At 41.2% G+C, this 20886-nt stretch overlaps 3 protein-coding genes and 1 long non-coding RNA gene across 9 annotated transcripts; 3 read left to right on the forward strand and 1 right to left on the reverse strand.

The window, feature by feature from the left end:
- Window positions 1-631: 631 nt before the first annotated feature.
- Window positions 632-15401, reverse strand: rundc3aa (RUN domain containing 3Aa). 3 transcript variants are annotated; one of them, XM_006803013.3, is made up of 11 exons: window positions 15106-15401; window positions 7146-7273; window positions 6797-6930; window positions 6606-6691; window positions 6321-6410; window positions 3865-3945; window positions 3610-3775; window positions 3367-3524; window positions 2157-2270; window positions 1949-2052; window positions 632-1591 (listed from the first exon to the last, which is right to left on the reverse strand). In XM_006803013.3, exons 1-11 carry the CDS (start codon window positions 15210-15212, stop codon window positions 1449-1451), a joined length of 1311 nt encoding a protein of 436 aa, XP_006803076.1. In that variant the 5' UTR covers window positions 15213-15401; the 3' UTR covers window positions 632-1448. The 3 variants fall into 3 exon arrangements, with proteins under 3 accessions (XP_006803076.1, XP_006803077.1, XP_006803075.1); XM_006803014.3 differs by having other exon boundaries at window positions 1949-2055; window positions 7158-7273; window positions 15106-15400; XM_006803012.3 differs by having other exon boundaries at window positions 1949-2055; window positions 15106-15400.
- Window positions 7613-13519, forward strand: zwi (zwilling). 2 transcript variants are annotated; one of them, XM_087840001.1, is made up of 3 exons: window positions 7613-8524; window positions 11159-11191; window positions 12076-13519. In XM_087840001.1, the coding sequence occupies exon 1, from the start codon at window positions 7850-7852 to the stop codon at window positions 8096-8098; it is 249 nt and encodes an 82-aa protein (XP_087696127.1). In that variant the 5' UTR covers window positions 7613-7849; the 3' UTR covers window positions 8099-8524; window positions 11159-11191; window positions 12076-13519. The 2 variants fall into 2 exon arrangements, with proteins under 2 accessions (XP_087696127.1, XP_087696126.1); XM_087840000.1 differs by having other exon boundaries at window positions 11159-13519.
- On the forward strand, window positions 8531-13519 carry LOC148103010 (uncharacterized). Of its 3 annotated transcripts, XR_015719000.1 has the most exons (3): window positions 8531-10115; window positions 11159-11191; window positions 12076-13519. It is a non-coding gene; the product is annotated as an uncharacterized LOC148103010 (long non-coding RNA). The 3 variants fall into 3 exon arrangements; XR_437358.2 differs by having other exon boundaries at window positions 11159-13519; XR_015719001.1 differs by lacking the exon at window positions 11159-11191.
- An 870-nt stretch (window positions 15402-16271) lies between the features above and the next one.
- rnf113a (ring finger protein 113A) lies at window positions 16272-20878 on the forward strand. The gene is made up of 10 exons (XM_006803015.3): window positions 16272-16429; window positions 16833-16912; window positions 17318-17416; window positions 17675-17782; window positions 17975-18084; window positions 18410-18516; window positions 19921-20010; window positions 20087-20180; window positions 20262-20368; window positions 20735-20878. Exons 1-10 carry the CDS (start codon window positions 16324-16326, stop codon window positions 20800-20802), a joined length of 969 nt encoding a protein of 322 aa, XP_006803078.1. The 5' UTR covers window positions 16272-16323; the 3' UTR covers window positions 20803-20878.
- The last annotated feature ends 8 nt before the right edge of the window (window positions 20879-20886 follow it).

Below are 20886 nucleotides of genomic sequence, written 5' to 3' on the forward strand. Positions count from 1 at the left end.
TGATGAGGATTATGCTTGTAATGTTGAATTATTGCCCAGTTATTAAAGCGTCAGGGAAAATGACACAGTCAAAAATGAATCACTGGGTGTGTAGCTGTTTGACAAACTCCATATTTCAGTGACGTAGATAGAATTTTTCACAGAGTGACTGCTGGAGGATTGTGGTGCCCTCTGAAAAAACACAAAAAAAAAGCTCTGGTGAGGACAAAGCATGTCAGGACGCCCACGATCAGCATAGACTAGTCAGATCTGTCTATCATGAGTTATCAACTCCAGGAATTCTTTTACTACCGTTTCAACTGTTTCTTGCATCAGCCGTGAAATACTGACTATAAAGTTGGTAAAGTTTCAGCCTTTCCATCAAACACTCATCAGCAGAATAATTCTTGCAGATTATTATGTTGAAGCTGGAATTTTTAAAAAAGATGTTTTGATCCGTTTAGAGGAAGTAAAGTCTGTTTTTTTACTACTCTAAGTACTCTAATTTGTTGCAGAACCCAAAGGCTTAGAAGTTATATGATATTCATATAATATATTTAACCAGCAGATGGAGCCACAGCAATGCAACTCCCTACTTAACATCTATATTGCTTTTGCTAATGTTCCTTCTAAGACACACTAAAAGACACACTTCATGGAAAAAGGCAATTTATTGCAACACAAAACAAAATAACTCAACGTACTGCATACGTGTAAAAAGAACATACTGTTGGAGATGATAAATGAACATATGCGGTACTTTAAGACTTAAAAGAATCCATAAATAGCTGCACAGATTTAAACCTACTGAAAATGTTTGTGTTGTTTGATTAGCCAGGCAGGAATGATAAGCACTTTCAAGGGTGACAGACCCTAATACCGTTCAATCACACAGAGCATACGTCTCGATGCTATGACACCATAAGGGCAGCGTTTAACCACCCACCCTCTGACTTTATATGGATAATCTGCATCTCTTAAAATAATCATCACATCTGTCTCTGCATCCAAAGAGCTGCTAGTGCTGTCTTGGTTACACTTAAAATGGAATAAAAATGGCCAAAGGTGCACAAATACACAGAGAATACCATGAGAAGAATACCGATTTTCAAATAAGGAGCAAGATGGGAAAATTTAGATGCGACTGGATGCTTTGGAAAAGGTCTGACGAGTGTTCCCGGAGGCATTGCATGATTTCAGATGAAGGGATTGACAGATACAAAGAGGGATATGAAGAAAAGATAAGGTGAGGGGAAAGGAAACAACCGAAAGAGAGAGACTCTTTTAGCTTCATGACAACTTCACTCTCATATACAAAAATCCAGATGTGGTGTCATAAGATCCTGTTGTTATCCCATAGAGGTGGCTATAAGATGAGAGCAGGGTTTTGGTAGGGTGTTTGGACATGGTCAACGCAGCAAGGCAGACAGGCTGGGGTTCAATCTCGGCTGTTGTTGGTCTTGAAGCTCCTAGCTGGGAGAGAGCGCAGGGCTGGGTTCAGTGCTGATGTTGACTAAACACTCACTGGACTTGAGGCTTGCCAGAGACTTCGAGCTCGGTAAAGAGGCCAAAGAGCCGCACAGACCCAGCATGGAAGGAGTGTTATCTTTTCCTGCAGGAACATAACAGGGAGAACACAATAAAATTCAACTTGTGATCGTGCATAGTTTAAGCTGCCCACATGAGGCATTATAAATGGGCGTCAAGCTTGCATTTGTTATGAATATGTATGTCCATGTGTATGGGTGGCTGCTTCTGAAAGGCTTTTATGTAGCTGTGCAGAGAGGAGGGAGCAGGATTATGGTGACTTTGTTAAGTATAAAAGCAGCTAATAAAAATCGACTCTGCCACTGCATAAAATTGCATTTTACTTAACAGTAAATACTGTCTGCAAAAACAGAAAGATAATATCATCGCTAGAGTAACATTAAAATGCTCTACATGCAGCGGCCCTGAAAAACATTATTACCTGCAGAGGTCCAGGCAGCGTCGCCATTCTGCCTCCCGTCAGTCTTCTGAGAGTCGGAGTTCAGACTGACTTCAGCGGAAAGCTGCTCCAAGCTGTGGAAGCTCCTTCTAGTTTTCACAGAATATCACCGAGACACAAACATGTCTGGATGAGCATGTATTACAATATGTTTTTAAAAAAAGGAGCTGTGCCGTTTATTTAAGCTCACCTGCGGAAGAGTTTGACATCACGTTGGTTGTTTGTGATGGTTGACCACTGATTGATGAGTGGGATGGAGAGATCTTTAGCCAGGTGGGAGGAGTCACAGGGCATGAGGGCAGAGCTGAATGCAACAAAGAGTAAAATTATTAAATTCCAAAAACTCTTAGTTTTAGTAGACAAATATATGAGCCTGAACATCAAAAGCATCCAGAGTTTGTTATAGTAGTCTTTAATACAGCTGTCAGTTAAATACGCAGACCCTGGTGTTGCTGAACATCCAGAATCATCCTCAGATTTTACAACAGACCCTCAAAACTAACAGACATCAACAAGATCAGTGAGAATTGTAGAAAACTGGGGATTGAAAGGAGGACAGATGACAGATGGACAGATGGTTTGAAAGAGGAGTGAAAGAAGCATCTATGTCCACTGTGAGCGACCATCTTTGAACAGAGGCGGCGGTTTACGACACCAACTGTCTGCCATCTATAATCCAGTTTTGAGTTCCCTCCCCAGACGGCTTAACGCCCACTCACATCCTGGGCCATCTGACCTCAGGAATCCGCATGATAAGGTGGGGCCAGGTTTCACAATGAGCTCACCCGAAACGCTGGCTGATTGGGACCCACACCCAGTTTCACACCTTGGCTCAGGCCATTAGAGGATCATCAGAGGGTCCTTTTGTCCCTCTGTGGGGGGAAACTCCCACTAGGTTTATATCTGGGACTCTCCACCATTTGACCTTAGAACTGAAGAAGCTTCTCGGATGAGAGGTGAAACGTCTTCAAGCAACTTAAAGAAGTCCAGACGCTTTTCTTTGCAAGCTCCTTTGACTACAATGACCTGGATGACTGAGAACCTTCACAGACGGATTGAAAGAAGCAGGTTTTTTGTCAGGTTGTGTATCTTTATATTATATTTATAACATTTAAATATATTAAAAGCATTACAGACATAAACCTTTGCAGTCTCTTCATGAAGACAGCGTCAGAAGCCAGTGTAATAGTGTCTTTTATTCTTCTAAGCAGAAGCAAACTTGTTATGTCAACTAAAAGTCAGAATCTAACTGTCCCAAGCTGTGAGGTTACATTAAAACAATAGTTTTAGCTCCCCTTTTAAACTTGGCCCAACATGTAAATACACTGCATAATGGAAATCTGTGTGCGAGAAAGAGCAAACGAACAAATGTAACGCCAAGCTCGTATGTGCTAACTCACAGTTGTGCCTGCAGCTCCAGCACAATGGCTTCCAGCTCCTTCTTCTCCTGTTGGCTCTGCACTGTCAGCTCCTCCACCTTGGCTCTCAGACGCTTGTTCTCCGTCTCTACGTTCTTCAGCTGTGACTCCCGCAGGCGCACCAGCTCCTCTAGATAACCCTGAATAACACATATTGAATGAGGCAGGTAATTCTTTGCAGATGCTCATAGCAATGATCAGATACGTAACGTTGTTATGAGTCACCTTCTGAGCGTAGACAATCTTAAATCTTTGTTCCATCTTGCGACACTTGTTGCTCCAGCTCTCCTCGTCTGTCACCAGAGGGATGTAGGGATGCTCAGGGACGCTCTCCTCGCTGTTACTGCTGTCAACACTGCGCCGGTCCTCCTCATCACTAAGGTAGTCATAGCTAAACAAGAGAGAGGCTGGAGTATTAATGTGACCCCATTCCTGTGCATGCATGCATGCATTGTTAGAAGAAGAATGATGTGTGCTCACCTCTGAGTGAACTTCAGGTAAGGCGTATAATCAATCACAGCCGGGGATTTCCCATCCAGAGTCTCGCCCTTCAGGCAAAAACTACACAGAAAGAAATAAAAAAGAAAAATAAATGGAAAGTGCTGTGTACATTATCCATTAATAAACATGCCTACACTACTGGAAGATTTTATGCATTACTAGGTACTATGCTCAGATTCAGATGACAGCTTTAAGCCCACTATAAATACTGGGCTTAAAAAAATTATATAGCAGACCTAAAAAGATGACATACACAAGGTAAGATACTTAAAGGGGGCCTAATATGCATTTTCACCTAAGTAGGATTATTCTTGGACTCTGCTACAGTAGTAACCTTTTATTTACTGTCTAAAACAAGCTGTTTTAGCTACTCTCCCTTGAGACAATTTGGCCAATTTAATTGGCTCCCATCCCAGAACAACGTCAATTAGATCACACCATTAAAGGCATGTAGATGAAACACTAAGACAAAAAAAATGTCTGACAGCAAACATTTAAAACGATTTATTGGTTCAAAAGCTGACCTATTTATTTGAACCTTTGGCCATGATTAGTATTAGTATTCACCACTGTATCAGTATATATATATTGCTGTGCAAAGGCTTTGAGCGACACTTCATTCATTTACATTTTTGGATTTTTTAAAGTGTTCTTGTGCAGTAGTTTTTCAGGCTTTCTGAAGGTCTTTCAAAGAATTTTTGCTGCGAGTTCAAAGACTCTTTGTTAAGTTGTGTTTAGTGTTAAGTGTTTACTTAATGCGAAGAAGTGTTGTATCCACACATAACAGACAACTTAGCAAAGAACTGGTTTTAAAATAGTATCTTTAGGCACTTTGTTACTCACACTCTGCTGCAAAAACACATCATTTGTTCCAGTTTATTTAGTTGAATATATAAAAAAAATGCCACAGACAACACAGTTTTATTTTTGCACCAACAAGGTGATTCCCTAAAACTCTGTGTACTTGGAATATATCCAAAGGAATTTAAGCAATCGGGGAAAAAAAACTAAATCACTGGGCTATGGACTACTTCAAGCCAGAAGAGCCATTGCGCTATGTTGGAAGAGTATGGATGCTCCCTCCATGGGACTCTGGAAGAAGGAAATTGCAGCCCCTCTAGGCCTGGAAAGACTAACATATATTGCCAAGGGCAAACAATGGGACTTTGTGAATATGTGGAAGCCATATATGGATATTTTAGGGAGTGGAGGTGAAGGACATTTATGAAAAAGAAGGAAAAGAAGAAGGGAAGGAAGGGAAAATCTTGTCTATCCTAACCCGTTGTATTTTGGTATTACTGTGAGAACCTTTCTACATTTGAATGTGATGTAAGCAGGTTTGATGTATGGATGGGTGTGTGAATGTGAGGGTGTTCAACATTTGTTTGTATTGTATTATAAAAAATTTCAATAAAAATATATGGAAAAAAAACAAAAACAAGGTGAGTCCCAAAGAGCTATTAGCTAAAAACTTGGTATATCTCAGCATGGTGGGAATGCAGCGCATCCTTCAAAATGATAGAAACTGGACAAATTATCTACAAGTATCTATAAGTCAAGCCCATAAGAAATAGTTAAAAAACATCCAGCAAAGACTTGACAACGAGCATGAGAGATACATCGTGCGCTCCAGCTGATCCATCTACTGTTCAGTCTCACAAGAAATGGTCTCAGTGGCAGAGTGGCTGTCAAGAAGCCATTCTTATCAGTAAACCATCCTGCATTTCATCCAGTGGCGTTAGGGATCTTGTCTAAACATTATGTACGCAGAAAAGTACCAACCGATTTTGATCCATCATGCAACATCATCTGATTGGCAATAGTTTCATTTTTCAGGACGACAATGATTCCAAACGCAAAACCAATGCTGTAAAAGCATACTTGGATAGAAAAAACACACAATGGAACACTATCAGCCATGGCCTCAACAGAGCCTGGACCTCAACATTACTGAAGAAGTGAGGGGTCGTCATCAAAAGGCAGCCAACATCCAAAAAAGAATGTCCTTTAAGAAGCCTGGAGAACTCTTCCTGAGGACTACTTAAAGAAATGAGAAGAAAGCTTGGCTAAGAGAGTCCAGGCTATAAATAAAAAAAATAAAAGTGGTCACAACAGGCTTGAAAGTCAATGTGACTTTCAAGCCTGTTAGAATTGTACAAACTCAGTTTTTGCCTTATATCCTCTAATTCCATGTGTTTCCACCTATTTTCTGGAAAAATATAATTTGATGAGAGGTACCTTAGGACTTTTGCAGGGCATTATATTTTACAGAAAATAAGGAAAAAGCATAATGAAAGGCTAATAGCTCTACTTTATGATAGCTTACCGCATTACACGTAATAACATATTGATTTTAAAATGCCTGGGCTGGTGTCTGTGCTTCTTTCAAAACATATTGTGTTCTGTATCACAGTCTCTGCACAGCTCCACCTCACCTGAAGTCAATGGCACTCAGTCCAATGAGCATGCCAGTCAGCACTGTGGCCTCCTCTCTCAACATAATGGCACCATCATCATAGAACCTCCTGCCAAGTAAAGAGGTGATTATCACTTCCGAATTTCTAGTTATCATAGAGTATTTACGTTCATTTTCATAGGAGTAAAACCCTGTATATAGAACCGATGTTTCGTATTGAGATGCTGAATGTGACGTGAAGGAAAACAGGACTGGGGATCATTTTAAAGCAAAGGTTTAGTTTAAATTAAGAATCCAGTCAAACCTTGTTGTTCTTGTGTCTCTGAGAGCAGTGGACACATATTCAGAGAGACGTTTCTCCATCAGCGCCACTCGAATCCACGCCCGGCCCTGTAGGACGACGTATTAGTGAGTGGGAACAGAGGACCTTTTCTCACACTCATCCGCACACAAACAGACACGCACACACACTAGAGTGCATACAAATCTCCTTGCCTTGGCTCGTGATGTGCTGATGTTCTCTATGTTTTCGATGCTGGCGATGCAGTTGTTCTGCACCTTGCTGCACGCCAGCCGGATGTATTCCCAGAAGCTGCGCTGTCCATCTGAGCTGAACCAGCTGCCAGAACCTGGTTTGATATTAAAACACACCAATCAATCATTTCTGTTCTGACAGCAAGTGAAACTAAAATATGCACCCACAGCAACAATCCAGCTGACTATGTAATCGCACACATTTTATGGCTTTTTGACGAGAACGCCTGCTGCATTTTTATTTCAAATATATTTCGACTGTTTCACAATGAAAGTCACATTAACTTTGTCCATCTTTCCTGTATGTTACCTGCAGTGTTACCTTTGAAGCGGTGGCTGAGGATGTGCTCCAAAATGGCAGCAAAGTTGATAAACTCCTCAGATGAGTCGTCTATGGGCTCTGCTGTGTACTTTTCGAGGAGAGTCTTTACGGAGAATCTGAAATAGAAGTGCACCGAGAAAGAAAAATTAGACAAATACTGCACACTTTGATGCACAATGTGTGAGGGGTTTGGACTCTTAGTTGGCTGTGCTGCACATGAAATGCAGTTGTGTACTGTAACCAAGCAGACAAATGTACTACTGTATTTGAACAACAGCTGAGAGGATTTTTTTTTCTTCTTTTTTTGGGAACTACGCCATCTTATCATACTGAGGTCACCCCAATTGTCTTGTGTACTGCACAATGTACCCCTTCAGTGCTTTGGCAGTGTTATCATGAAAACAATACAATTAACTCCCTGTCTTTACAGCCTTTGTGCGTGCTGTGCTTCCAGGTCCCTTTGGGTCTTGTCTCTCTGAGGGACCGACGAGCATGAAAGAATGATCAAATAATTCCCTCCCCCTTATCTATACATTGTGGTGTGATCTATTTAGGGCAGCTGCCGGAGCTTTAGCTTGGCTTTTGACCTCACATGCTCACCCCACCGCCTGCACCGCAGAAGGAACGCTATGCAGCGTGCATGTTAGGAGCGGGCATCCAGGCACAGGCTCGGGCGGGTTGCCTCGGCTTCGATGGGCAACACTAGCATCACAGAGGGCAAGACTGCCCTGGCAGTGGGAAAAACCTCCATAGCCAGGGGAAAGACTACAGTCTCCTTAGGCAACTCCTCCATCTTCAGGGGAGTGACCACCACCTCCATGGGAGATTCCACCATCCAAAGGCAAAAGACGACTGTGGCTCTGGGACGGGCCAGCTTCAGCCGGGGAACCACTACCACCTCCTTCCGTAAAGCCTTGACGTCCAAGCGGAGGAACACCTAAATGGAAAGGACCCCCAAAACCAGGGCTAAGACACCCAAAGCAGCCAAGCAGTCCAAAAAAGACTCTAACAATGAGTGGAAAACTACATTTTCGTCAAGCAAAACCTCCTTCACCAAAGGGAGGGTTTCTATCCTGAGGAATAAGTACACCATCTCCTGGGGTAAATACTCGATCTCCTGGAGCAGAACCACCACAATTTTGGGCAAAACCAGCATAGCAGTGGGCAATACCTCTGTTTCACGAGGAGAGACTACAAGCTCTCTCACCACCCTGACCTTCACCCATGGGACCAAGTCTGTGTCTGTGTTCAAAACCACTCTCGTCAGGGGCAAAGAAACGCATAGCAACATCTACTGGGATTTTCACACTTGAATCCTGCACATACTTAAAAACCAATGGATATATCTATATGGTCTGTTTTAGAAGGTCAGTAGTGATTCAAAAATCAATAAAAAGAGCTGCTATGTCTATGATGTGTATAAAAAAAAATGATAATGACCTGCAGATCTAATAGGTTCGCAATCAAAAGCGAGCCGTCCCATTCCCAAAGTAGCGCTGAGCATGTTATGCAAATGTGACATTGATGAAATGACGATTTATGGTGTGTTGACTTGGCAGGGAGGGGATGTGTGTGATGTATGTGGAGACAGAAGAGTATGTGTGTGCTCTTCATCAGCACTATTCTCCTGTATGTTGTGCATCAACACGTCCGCATCGTTGGTTTGAATGTGGTATTTTTTTCCGCTGATAAGACTGACTGATACTTCACATTTCCATAACTAAGCTCCCACACTGCAAATCCAGTTTTCACCCCCAAGACTGTAAAGGTTGATCGATGTAACAGTGCTTATAAAAGTAACATGTCTAAACACTGATGAGCTTGACTGTTTTGTATGTAGACATTTCAAGATCTGTAACACATTAAAGGGGAGGAAAATAAAAACTTTGCACGAGTTCAAAAAGTTCAGCGAGATTTCAAGTGGATAATAAACACCAACTGAAGGAACCACACCCATATTCCAAACGGAGGGACGGCACAAATCCAGAAGAGGTGCAATCAAAGCTTCACATACATACGGAGAACATGAGCACATTCAGCATCCCTTTCCTTTAAAACAACACGGTACAACTCATTTCACATATGGTGCATACAGTTGTACACAAAGGGAACATCTTACAATCACAGGCTATAGGGAACAATGGCTCAGAAGAAAGTGATGTCACCACAGACTGTCCTCTTTGCAACAATGTCTCCTTCAACCGTCCGGTGTCGTCGTGGCGCTGGGACAATCGCTTTACTGTCCCAGTCCCCCCAGATAGGCAGTGGCCACCTACGGCTGCCTCTGTCCATTCACAGGGACACATGGGTGGTATGTGGCCTTCCAAAGCCCACGTTGAAGAGCTCAACGAAGGCATTATGCGACACGGGGGTCGCACTATCCACGCTTAGCATTCTGGTCCACTCTGGATTGTAGCTGATGTTACTATTACTCCCGAGGGCTTGCAGAGCACAGAGTGCTGCATGAGTGTGCGATGCTTTGCGTCCAGTGAGTCCCGAACCCTGCCGTCGAATCTGGGTCAGGAAGACAAGCTTCTCCTCAATGGGCAACACCAGCTTCACGGAGGGGAAGACCGCCTTAACCCTGGGCAACACCACAATAAAGAGGGGGAAGACCAAGCTTGCCATGGGGAATTCTTCCATCACCCGGGGCAGGAGCACAACATCTCTGGGCTCCTCCACTATCACCAGTGGGAAAACCAAGATCTCGCTGGGCAGTGCGTCCTTCAGCAGAGGTACCACCAGCACCTCTTTTCGGAAAGCCATCTTCCCCAAACGCAAGACGCTCTAGATGAGAGAAGACGGCATCACGGGGTGGGGGGACTGACTCAAAATAAGAATCATCAGAGAGGACGTATGGATAACACGACGGAATCGGCACTGAGAGCAAAAACTGGATTAAATTTACTTTTCGAGCCTTGACTTTGTCAGGTCACTTTGGATTTATCAAAGAAACAGGTTAGTGGCATCTGAATTTTGTCTGATAAAATGTTTGAAAAACCATGTAGTTCAGCAGATTAATGGATAATAGATCCAGAAAGTTAGGCTGAATCTCTTCAAGTGTGTTCTCTACTTCAGCTGGGCAGCTAAAATTGCTTTTGCTGAATAAAAAAAATCCACTTGGTGGGTATTGCCAAATAAGCACAAATACTGTGTGTTGGGACCGGTGGTGACAGCTACGATTTAGCTTCACAAAATAATCGGCTTCATACTACCTGATGTTGTCTAAAGGGATCCCATTAGGAAGAAAAGTTAGAAAATTAGAAATCTGTCAGAAGTATGAGATAATGAGTGAACAGTAAATCATATTCACCCAAATTCACAGTACAATCCCTCTTTGTGATGCTCCCAAGTCAGAAAAATGCATTACATCAAATCTTTTCTCACTGTGCAGAGCCTAGATGCCATGGAAACCCAAGCGGTGGGTCTGGACGCTCAGTATACGAACCAACATGTAACAGCTTCTTGTTAGCAAAAGTTACGGCATTTAAAATCATCAAAACAAAATATCAACAGCTGCAAAAAACCTGTCTGACCTAATAATGCGAGAGCAACGTCATCTTAACAGGAATATTGTAACAGATGATTGTAAATGAACTGAAGTCCTTTGATCTGAAGGGGAATCTCTGGCGTGCCTCAAATGCAAATGGATGGAGTGGAATAGCAACATGTTCTTGGTACGATTTGACACTGAAAAACAACTGCAGGGCCTTCTGACAAGCTTCTTTTGTGCAACCTCTCACTCAGCCTGGATCAATGCCAAGCACACTCTCAACTCTTGTTAAATGCCCTCTTGTTCTCCTTTCTCACCCCTCTACTGTACTTACAAACTTGCGTTTGATCCGCAGCACGACACGGGATAACCAAAACTGCATTCATCAGCAAAGATGTCTAACCTAAAAACACAACGCTTCACATTAACTTTCTCGACTTTCATTTTTATTTACAAGCATTTCCCTGACTACTTTCTCTGTCTTCTTATTTCTGTCTCTGTCTTCTAGCCTTGGCATAACCAGCAGGATCAGATGACACAGGTGAACTCCTCACTGGCCGAAGCATTGCACAACGCCAGCCAGTGCTGTGTTTATCATCGTGGACTGTCGGGGGAGGCGTCCTGCACTGGACTGGCATGAGAAAGAAAAGGCTTTGTGCTCTGAAGAATATTTCAAATCACAATTTGGGCCAAATCCTCAATGACAAAAAAAAAAAAAAAAAAAAAAGTAAAACAAGAAACCACACACACAAAAAAAAACAAACAACTACAGCAGGGTGTGTCTCTCTCTCACCGATCCCCTCTGTGACCAAGTGTCCAGGAAGTGTTTCATGGTCAGAGGAGGTGTAGAGGGATCACAGCGTACGACGGACAGTGAGGGTGTTGAGAAGCACAGAGAGTGTGAATCAGATATTTGAGTATGACAGAGGGGTAAAAATGAGGAATAACAGGAGACGTTAACAGTGAGAGTGTAGACAGATCAGCTGATGAGTGGTGTCCAAGTGTTCAGCCAAACTTTTAGACATTTCTGCTGTAATTTCAAATACTTGACGGTGTGGGTAAGGAAAAAAAAAATTTAAAAAGAAAAGAAAAAAGCGTAGGATCAGAAATCAGGAAAAATGCAAAAGAAGGCTGCACGGAAGCTGAACGATTAAAATTAGTGTTACTCCATCTGCACACGTAGATTCAAATATTCGTTGACTCTCTTGCCGATGCACGTCTAACAGGCGTGCTTTACTACAGTTCAGAACATTTTATTCTCTTCTCTTGAGCCACGCCCCAGGAGGCCTCAGAGCTCAGCCAACATGCAGCACGTCGCCCTCCCTTCTTGCCTCTCTCCCAGCTCTCTTTGTTTACAGGAAGCGGCTGCACGGATACCTCTTCACATCAGACTTGTCTCACTCATCTTATCTATTTCTTTCTCAGGTTCACCACGTCTACAGTAGCACCGTTTCTCCTGTCACGGACCGCAGCAAGAGAGCTCTTAGCCAGACTAAAAAAAGCAGCAAAACATTCAATTTTAAACATTAATGGATGGAAAGCGCCCTTAAAAACAAACCAACACAAGCCGGTTGGTTTGCTTCCTCTGAAACCCAAACATTTTGTCAAACTGAGCTCAGATAAACAACGCTAATCCGAGAGTTGCACGAATGTCCTCCACTCGCTGCAAAAAGCCACATTTAGATGAACCCTGTTGCTACTGACAACAGTCCAACTCAGTATGTCACTGATACCACTGTGAATGTCATAAATATCAACTCTCTACGTGGCCCTATATAAATTTTTGGGGTTTTCAGATACTTTTTGGGATGTCTGGCAATTCAAAAGTCCCCCTAACCTAAAAAGAAGGAGCATTCTTCTTACTTACTATTTAGAATAGCCATCTCTTATTATTTTTCTCTGTTGTTATTCTTTTTTTGTCCATTCTTTTCTCTGTAGATACAGCACGTCTCATTAAAATAGGATTGGTCTGTTAGGTATGACACTGAAACACTGAGCAAAGATCAGTCAGATTTCTGTGGCTGGTACTCGTGACCCACATCATGCCAGATCAAGTGTACACACTTTTAACCGGGACTTTGATGCCAACACATTAAAGGAATTGTTGGGAGTAGAAATGTTAATCTCTGTGTGTGCTGACTGTATGTTAAACATGTATGATGTTGCAGTAAGAAAAAAAAGAGGGCAGACTTTATATATGCAGTAAATGCACACACACACTTAGGGTAAATAATAGCTTGGCCTGGTGAACTAATTAAGCACTAATGTCACAAACTCAGCTGTGAGAATGGCTGCATCTCAACAACCGCGACAGAGCCTGGATCCTGAATCGTGCAACACGATGCCCTGCCTGCACTAATGCACAGCCAGAGGGACGGTGCTGATTCAGGCTCTCTCCTCATTATCCGATCAGCGAGCAGCCTGTGAATCAGCTCTGACCTGAACAACATGAAAAAGGTCCAAAACACCATGAGCAGGGAGATCGGGCAGCAACTTGGACATGCCAAGAAGAAACTGCCCTCGAAGTGAACCTAATCAATGTCATGTTGTTCATTAGAAAATGGAGAAAAGTTGTTGTAGTAAGCATTACTGATGGAAAGCTGTTTGAGATTTATTTCTGTCTTGTCCAGTTTGTTTGTCTTTAAAACGCTTAAATGATTAAATCTGTCTTAGCGCGGTCAGGAGAAACTGAAAACAAAGGTGTTTTTGTGTCCCTGTTAATCCTTGTCTGTGTCCACTGTGAGAACTTTTCTTTCTTTGCATGCATGCTCTCTGTGATGTTGTGTGTTTTTGCCTCACTGTACATGCCACTAAAACGCAGGCAGGACCTTCGATATAAAGGTACTGGAATAAAAATGCTTGACTGTGAGTCCATGTTGGAGTCCCTTTCTGTTTTGATTGGTGGTTTCTAGCACTACGGTGCAATAAATTACAAGAAATACAGCAGAGCTCAGACGCATGATCCCACTTTTATGAACGCTTTTTATGATTATAGTCAATTTGCAATTCAAGATGAGGAGTAGTACTATAGTAAATTTCATGAGAGCACAACAACATGATCAAAGCAGCATTTTCCTGCCAGTCTCTGTGGATATCACATAATTAACTAATACTCCAAAAGTAGGATAAGGTCACTATAACCTAGTTATGTCAGAGAAAGGAAAATAATCAGAAACATATTTTTACAAAATGGGTAGTTCAAGTTATTTTAAGGCAAAAAAACATCTGAGATGTGGATATTTGTGGCATTTTTCTAGACTTGTACAGTATTAGGTTGTCCATCTTTGGGATGCGATGATTATTTGTGCAAAAGACGTTTGAGAAAAAAGCACCTAGGCCTCTGAGAACTTGTGATAACATGGTCCAAAAGCTAATTAGCCTTCAGTGAAATGAGCAGAGTCACTTTTACATCAGGGATGCCTAATTTGAAAGGTTACAAAATTAATGCAAGGAGGTCATGAAGTGCTGAGAAAAGAGAAAAGAAAAAAAAAAGATTTCTGGGCTATTTTTAATAGTCTTGCTACATTTATTGTTTCTATATGAATATAAACATTGGTCTCACGTGGAAGCATGCAAATTAGAGCCTCTGGTCAAAAAGGATGGAAGCTGTTAAAGCTCTAAATATCACACGTGATGTAATAATGTGCAGACTGGAACCAGGAGGGTGTTACATTATTGTATTAACTGGACTTACTGTGCAGCTGAAGAGCTCTCGTTGTGTGAGCTGTCAGCTCGCACATTTACAGTGCTAACCTCACTGCAGAAGACAGTGATTTATTAGAGCCAATCAGTTAGAGGCCATGTCTAGGCTGGATGGAGAAGGATGGAGGGCCCCTGATGTGGGGAGGAGTCCTTGCACTGCTCCAAATGCCCTTGTCCAATTCAGGCACTGAAGCTCACCATGATGGAGGAGGAGACCTGCTGCTGACTGGCTTATCTTCCCTTCATCCCTATTCTGCAATTGATTCTGCAACACTCATCACTTGAATCACTTGAAGCTGCATTTCCTGCTATAGAAACAAACACGCAGGGGACTGTACTTTTAAACGACAGACAGAATTAATAGATTAACATCATAGCAAAAAAAGAAAGAAAAAAGCCCTGCAAGCTGTAAACGAGCATTTAAAAACAAACCCTGGATAATTGAGTGGTTTCTTTAGTCTACTGAGTACTGTCTCTATCAAACTGGGTGTGATGACAGAAGGTACGTGAAGGTGAACACGCACCTGCCCCCTCCTTAACCCTCGCCTTTCTAGAAATGTGGCCCTTTTTTCTGTAATATTTTCCATTTATGTTGCTGCCATTGTTTCACTTTGGGAATGAGCGCAGGGGTGGAATTCTTGGATGAAAAAAAACCTTCATAATGAGCATACTGGTGAAATTATAACCCGAACAGCTTGCAAGGACAGGCTCCTACTGGTAAATACGGCACGTCGATGGTGTCGTGATGTATACCTGCAGACCGTGATGAGGTTTTTTCGCTCCACGCAGACGCTCCGAGCAGACGCCTTTTTCGATGTCAGACCCATAGCCATTGCTGTCTGAATACAGCCCGACTCCATCCAGCGGCGGCCCCGGGGCCTCTTCGGGATTCGTGCCCAGGCCAGGACCGCTCCCTCCGCGGGCCCTGAGTCCTACAAACACCCGCCGTCCTCTGCGGGGAGTCACGGATGCTGCTACAGTCGCTGCTGGAAGAGGAGGAGGACGGGATCTAAGCGACTAGAACCAAGTTACACGTATTTATCAGTGCACATTCCGGTTAAAACTTTCAAAATAAAACCATCTTCCCGTTTTCATCACAGATTCATGAATTATACTGAAATTTCCAGTCTTCCGGTGTCAGGCAAAAAAAGTGATTGCTGATGTTTTTATGTGTTTGTATGTGTTATATCTTGCCTTACATTGGTAGGTAGGCTAGGGCCAACAGAATCTTCAAAGGGCTAAATATAAAATAAAGAAATTAACTTTTTTGCAAGTATCTCGACTCTGCGTTATTGTAGCTACTCTGTGTCCTGCATTATAATCAATCCAGTCCTTTTTTTGCTGCTTAAAATATCTTTATACAACTGTTCTTTTACATTTGTTGTAATTCCTAAAGCCCTCTTTGACCAAACATGTTTTGAAAAAGATATTTTTAATATCAGTTAGACTTTTTACCTGGAAAAATAAAGGAAGTCACTGTCTAAGAGTAACTTAGCCAATTACTTCCTGCAGCTCCTACTTTGTGTTTGAAGGTGTCAGAAACTTTTGCAATTTATTTGATAGATTATAGACCAACAAGTCATTTAAAACAGTTTAAATAATTATAACTTCTTGATAAGTATCTAAATCCCCCCTTTGGCAGACGAACGTGTTCTGGTACAGCTCTAAAAACATTACAGCACTTCACAGCGTTATAAAGATTTCCAAGACATAACTTAAATTCTCATGAATTATTTTTAAATATGAAATAGGTAAATATCATTGAGCAACCTTTAATTGACTGGCTCGCAAAAATTGCAGCCACTTTCTCACTGAAGTATCATTGTTGTCTTTTTAAATCTAACTTCACAATGCCTGAGTAAATGGACAGGTGTGATTCTCCTTTTGGCCAGTACAGGGACTAACTTAATATGACTCCTAGACACTAGAGGGTGCTGTGGCGAGAGCAGATATTTACAAAACAGAGTCAAGATGGCGGAATCAGAGGAGCCTCGGGAGGGATCTTGCACTTTTCTGTTTAAGAAATCTAATAGGAAATTCTCTGGGCGAAAGAGAAAAGCAAGCGATAGCGAGAAAGGTTTGTTATTTAACTCACTTTCTGATCATTTAAAGTCCAGTGAACTTCCGGTGCCGACAGCGCTCGAGCTTTTTAATGATCGACTACTTGGTTCTGTTCTAGTAGTCCTTTACAGATAACCACTGTGTTATTAACACGGGAAGAGTCAAAAATACTATATCTGATTCCAAAAATCGATGTAAAGTGCCGCAGATGACACATTTTTTGTTCCTGTTATAAACAAATTTCACATTCGTGCCTCGTTTACGTTTCCTCGGAATTTGGAACACTAGATGCGCCTGCTGTTTTTTGTCCTCCCAGTTAACTCCGAGATTATTCTAAGATTTTTGCAAGTCTGTTGTCAGTTATAGGGCAAGTTACTAGATTTTTTTCACCAAATGTATCTCACTCATGTCCTTTTCAGATGAAAACAGTGATGAGGACCAGACCCTCGTTGTGAGAAAAGAAAAGAAAGAAACTCGCGTCAACCCAATGATTCAGAGGGTAATTAATGGATTATAACTTTTTTTATTATTTATATTTTTTGACACGTGTTTGTCGAGAATTGCGTTTTTCTGTCTTAATCACTGTGTACCTCAACGTGCACTGGAAACGGCAAGTATGTATCCAGAATCAGCTGGCACAAAGTTAGATTTGCAAAAGTCTAAATCTGCATTTAGATTTACAAGAGTACTAAAGTATTTAAAAGTGTGTTATGTTAATGCATATATAGATTTTTTTTTTTTACATTTAGAATTTGGACAAACGTTTTTATACACTTGCAAACCTGATATTTTGAAAAAGTTTATAAATCTAATCATGCAAACACACATTTGCAGACAAGACTGCTATGACAGTAGCCTCAAATGAGACAGAGGTGACTGTTTTTGTTTTGGGTTTTTTGTCCAGACAAAGAAAGTGGAGAGAGATGCTGTATCATCCAGTGAAAGTGAAGATGAGAAAGAAGACAAGAAGGTGACTGTTTCCTACAAGTCCACACGATCAGCGGTGAGTTGACTTTTTCTATCATACTGACTTTTTAAAGGCTGTCCTTTAAAAGTAAAGGAAGATATGAATGAGCAAGGTATCCAACCTTTTTGTTGTTTCATCTGTATGCATGCTGATTTGTCCTCTTCTGATTTGCCTTGTGTGTGTGTGTTCCCTGTCCTGTATACTGCTTAAGAGCCACAGTCTTGCAAACTTATTGATGTGCTTATATAAAAGTATTTAATGTAAATCTTTTTCCCAATCCTATCCAAAAACAAGAAACCAGAGGGACCGGAGGACATGGGTGCAACTGCTACATATCAGCTGGACACAGAGAAAGACAAAGATGCCCAGGCCATTTTTGAAAGGAGTCAGAAAATCCAAGAGGTAGTAGATGCTATTTTTAATGTTAAAGCCTTGTAGAAAAGGCTACAACTCCTATCATATAATGACTTAGTTGGAAAACTGTTCTGTTCATATTCACAAATTGTGACTTGAGTGCTAAAATAAAATTTAAAAAAAGTCCAATAGTTTCAACTAAATCTTTAACTAATGTTCTTTTTTTTTCTCTTGTAATAGGAACTGACAGGTAAAGATGATGATAAAATCTACCGTGGCATCAACAACTACCAAAAATTTATCAAGCCTAAAGACACAACTATGGGCAATGCCTCCTCTGGCATGGTCAGGTGAGCATTAAGGCGAGGCTTATCCATTCCATCACAGTCACATTGTGTCATTAAAAAAAATAAAAGTAAACAGAACACCAAATGCACTTGTCTTGTGGATGTGTGTATCATTAAAACTGCTAATAAACCACAAAGACAAAGGAAATCTTGAGCTTTTTAAGGGGCTTGAAATAGACATTAAATAATGCTCCATCTGCTCAAGACTTTCTATGATGGTGCATGGTTGATGATCTATCACTGATGCAGTTTTGGGGTTTTTTTTTTAGTTCTGAAAATGTAATTAGTTAATACTGATATGTATAATTCAGTTCAATCATTTTAACAGAAAAGGACCAATCAGAGCCCCTGAACACCTGCGAGCCACAGTCAGGTGGGACTACCAGCCAGATATCTGCAAAGACTACAAGGAGACTGGTTTCTGTGGTTTTGGAGGTGGGTATGATATTTTAAAATACATGTCTTTTGTATAATTAATCAAACACTTTTCCTTTAATGTCTTGACACTTCCCTCCATCTATTGAGCAAGAAAAACAACTCAGATTAAATGTTATGTGTTAAATGGGACAAATGTAAGTAAAACCTCCCACTAGTTAGAACAACGTACACTCATTGGCCACTTCAGTAGGTGTATCTGTTCAACTGCTTGTCGGTTCAAAAATCTATTCAGCCACATAGAAGCAGGCAAGAAATTTGGTTTATGTGACTCAAATGTGGCAAATGTGGCAGACAAGCTGATCTTGAGTATTTCAGAAAATGTGGATGCACTGGAATTTTCCCACATAGCCACCGGGTTAGGGTTTACAGAAACTGGTCCATAATATTAGGTGAGCTGCAGTTCTCCAGGTGAACTTCCCTTTTTGATGGCAGAAATCAGAGATTGTTCTGACTGCTTGAGCTGATAGGAAGGCAACAGTAATTTAAATGACCACACATTACGCAGAAGAGCATCTCTGAATGGACAACTGTTAAACCTTGATGCAGATGGAGGTTCAGCAACAGAAGACCACTCTGGGTTGAACTGGTGACAGCTAAGAACAGAAGACTGAAGCTACAGTTCACACAGTCTCACTCTAACTGGACGATAGAAAAATCTTGTCTTGTATCAACAGTTCATGCTGCTGCTGCTGGTGTGATATTGTTGGGAAACATTTTCTTGGCACACTTTGGGTCCCTTAGTACAAGTTGAGTTTGGTTTAAATGCCACAGCATATATGAGTATTGTTGCTGACCATGTCATACTCTTAATGACCACAGCACATCTTCATACAATAATGAAACGTCACAAAGCTCATATCCTCTCAAACAGGTTTCTTATACATGACATTGAACTCACTGGTCTGCATTTATAAGAGCTCAGTCCAAGAAAACACTTTTAACATGTGATGTAATGGGAGAACTTAAGAATTTGGATTTTTCAGGACGTCAAACCATTTTGTTTAAAAGAAGTCACTATGACAAAAAGGAAAATTCACAAAAACGACAGAAAATCAGGGAAAAATTAGTGGCAATAATATCAAATTCCCTTACAACTTTGTTTTTATTGGGGTATTGTTTTTGTTTTGTGGGAAATTAAACTATTACGTGTATAAATGTATCAGGTGGCACAAGTCTGACTGCAACTGCCAAATCCTTGGAAAACCTTTGGCAGAATACACTTTTTTGGGTGGTTTTCATAAAACCTTATGTTTTTTCTTAAGACCTTTTTTCATTGTGATTGAGTTGTGTTTTTTATTCTATTTATCTATAGATTAGAGAAATTTGTAGTGTGTGTGAAACATTTAAGAAAATACTGGTCGTTCAATAAAGCTTCCTCATGATCATCTCTCCTGCTATCAGACAGCTGCAAGTTTCTTCACGACAGATCAGACTACAAACATGGCTGGCAGATTGAGAGGGAACTGGAAGAGGGACGATATGGAGCCAATGGTGAGTTGAGAAGGAACTGCATTTTTGTTGCTACTGTAAAAGAGCTTTTCCTGAACGCTGTCTTATTGTTATTTAGATGAAGAGAACTATGAAGTAAGCAGTGATGAGGAAGACTTGCCCTTCAAGTGCTTCATCTGCCGGGAATCCTATAAGAATCCCGTCGTCACAAAGTAAGACTTTAATGTCATTTTTTCCATTGCCAAGCTGTTCCCTGTTTTTTGAAACATATTAACAAGTCTAATGTCTCTCAGGTGCAGGCACTTTTTTTGTGAGGTTTGTGCACTTCAGCATTACCGCAAGTCCAAGCGCTGTTATGTGTGCGATACTCAAACCCATGGAGTGTTCAATCCTGCTAAAGGTAGGCAAGATCTCTATAAAACAGACGACTTCTTTTAATGTCTTGATTGTCCTTTCTGCATCCTTGTGTTGGCTCAGTTACGAGTGAAATCAATTTTGGCATTAGTCTTTGAGTGAAGGAGTCCATGCAGATGTGTGTTTGCCTGCTTTTTGTCACTGCGCACTCGGGTGTGGAGAATTTACATAAAAATGCATCAACTGTTTATGCGACGGGCTTCAAAGTATAACAGCAATGATTACTCGGCCACCAGGTTTCCAGCTGTCTTTGACCGCAATAAGTATAATCAAGGTTATAAGATAGTATTGTAATCAGTGCAACTTAATAATACCCATTAATCATGTTTTATTTTACCTTTTCCCCTCTCAGAGTTGATGGCTAAGCTGGAGAAGCACAATGCCATGACAGACCAACCACCATCCGATGAAGAAAATTAGCAAAATCCAAACATTTCCAGCCTCCCCTTACGTGTTTGTCTGTGTAAAATTGAAATAAAACATTTTTAATAAGGTTTACAGCCT

This window comes from Neolamprologus brichardi, chromosome 4 (assembly GCF_056152115.1).
Source record: "Neolamprologus brichardi isolate AB-2024 chromosome 4, ASM5615211v1, whole genome shotgun sequence".
Taxonomy (NCBI): Eukaryota; Metazoa; Chordata; class Actinopteri; order Cichliformes; family Cichlidae; genus Neolamprologus; species Neolamprologus brichardi.

What these genes read in the sequence shown, in the direction of transcription:
- rnf113a (XM_006803015.3), top strand. Translation starts at nt 16,324, where the DNA reads ATGGCGGAATCAGAGGAGCCTCGGGAGGGATCTTGCACTTTTCTGTTT. An exon ending in TGGTTTCTGTGGTTTTGGAG is followed by an intron (nt 18,517 to 19,920) that starts GTGGGTATGATA and finishes TCCTGCTATCAG; the next exon opens with ACAGCTGCAAGTTTCTTCAC. An exon ending in GGGACGATATGGAGCCAATG is followed by an intron (nt 20,011 to 20,086) that starts GTGAGTTGAGAA and finishes ATTGTTATTTAG; the next exon opens with ATGAAGAGAACTATGAAGTA.
- rundc3aa (XM_006803012.3), bottom strand. Translation starts at nt 15,212, where the DNA reads ATGGAGTCGGGCTGTATTCAGACAGCAATGGCTATGGGTCTGACATCG. An exon ending in CTGAGTGCCATTGACTTCAG is followed by an intron (nt 3,946 to 6,320) that starts GTGAGGTGGAGC and finishes CTTTCTGTGTAG; the next exon opens with TTTTTGCCTGAAGGGCGAGA. An exon ending in AGATTGTCTACGCTCAGAAG is followed by an intron (nt 3,525 to 3,609) that starts GTGACTCATAAC and finishes TGTGTTATTCAG; the next exon opens with GGTTATCTAGAGGAGCTGGT.
- zwi (XM_087840000.1), top strand. Translation starts at nt 7,850, where the DNA reads ATGGGCAACACTAGCATCACAGAGGGCAAGACTGCCCTGGCAGTGGGA.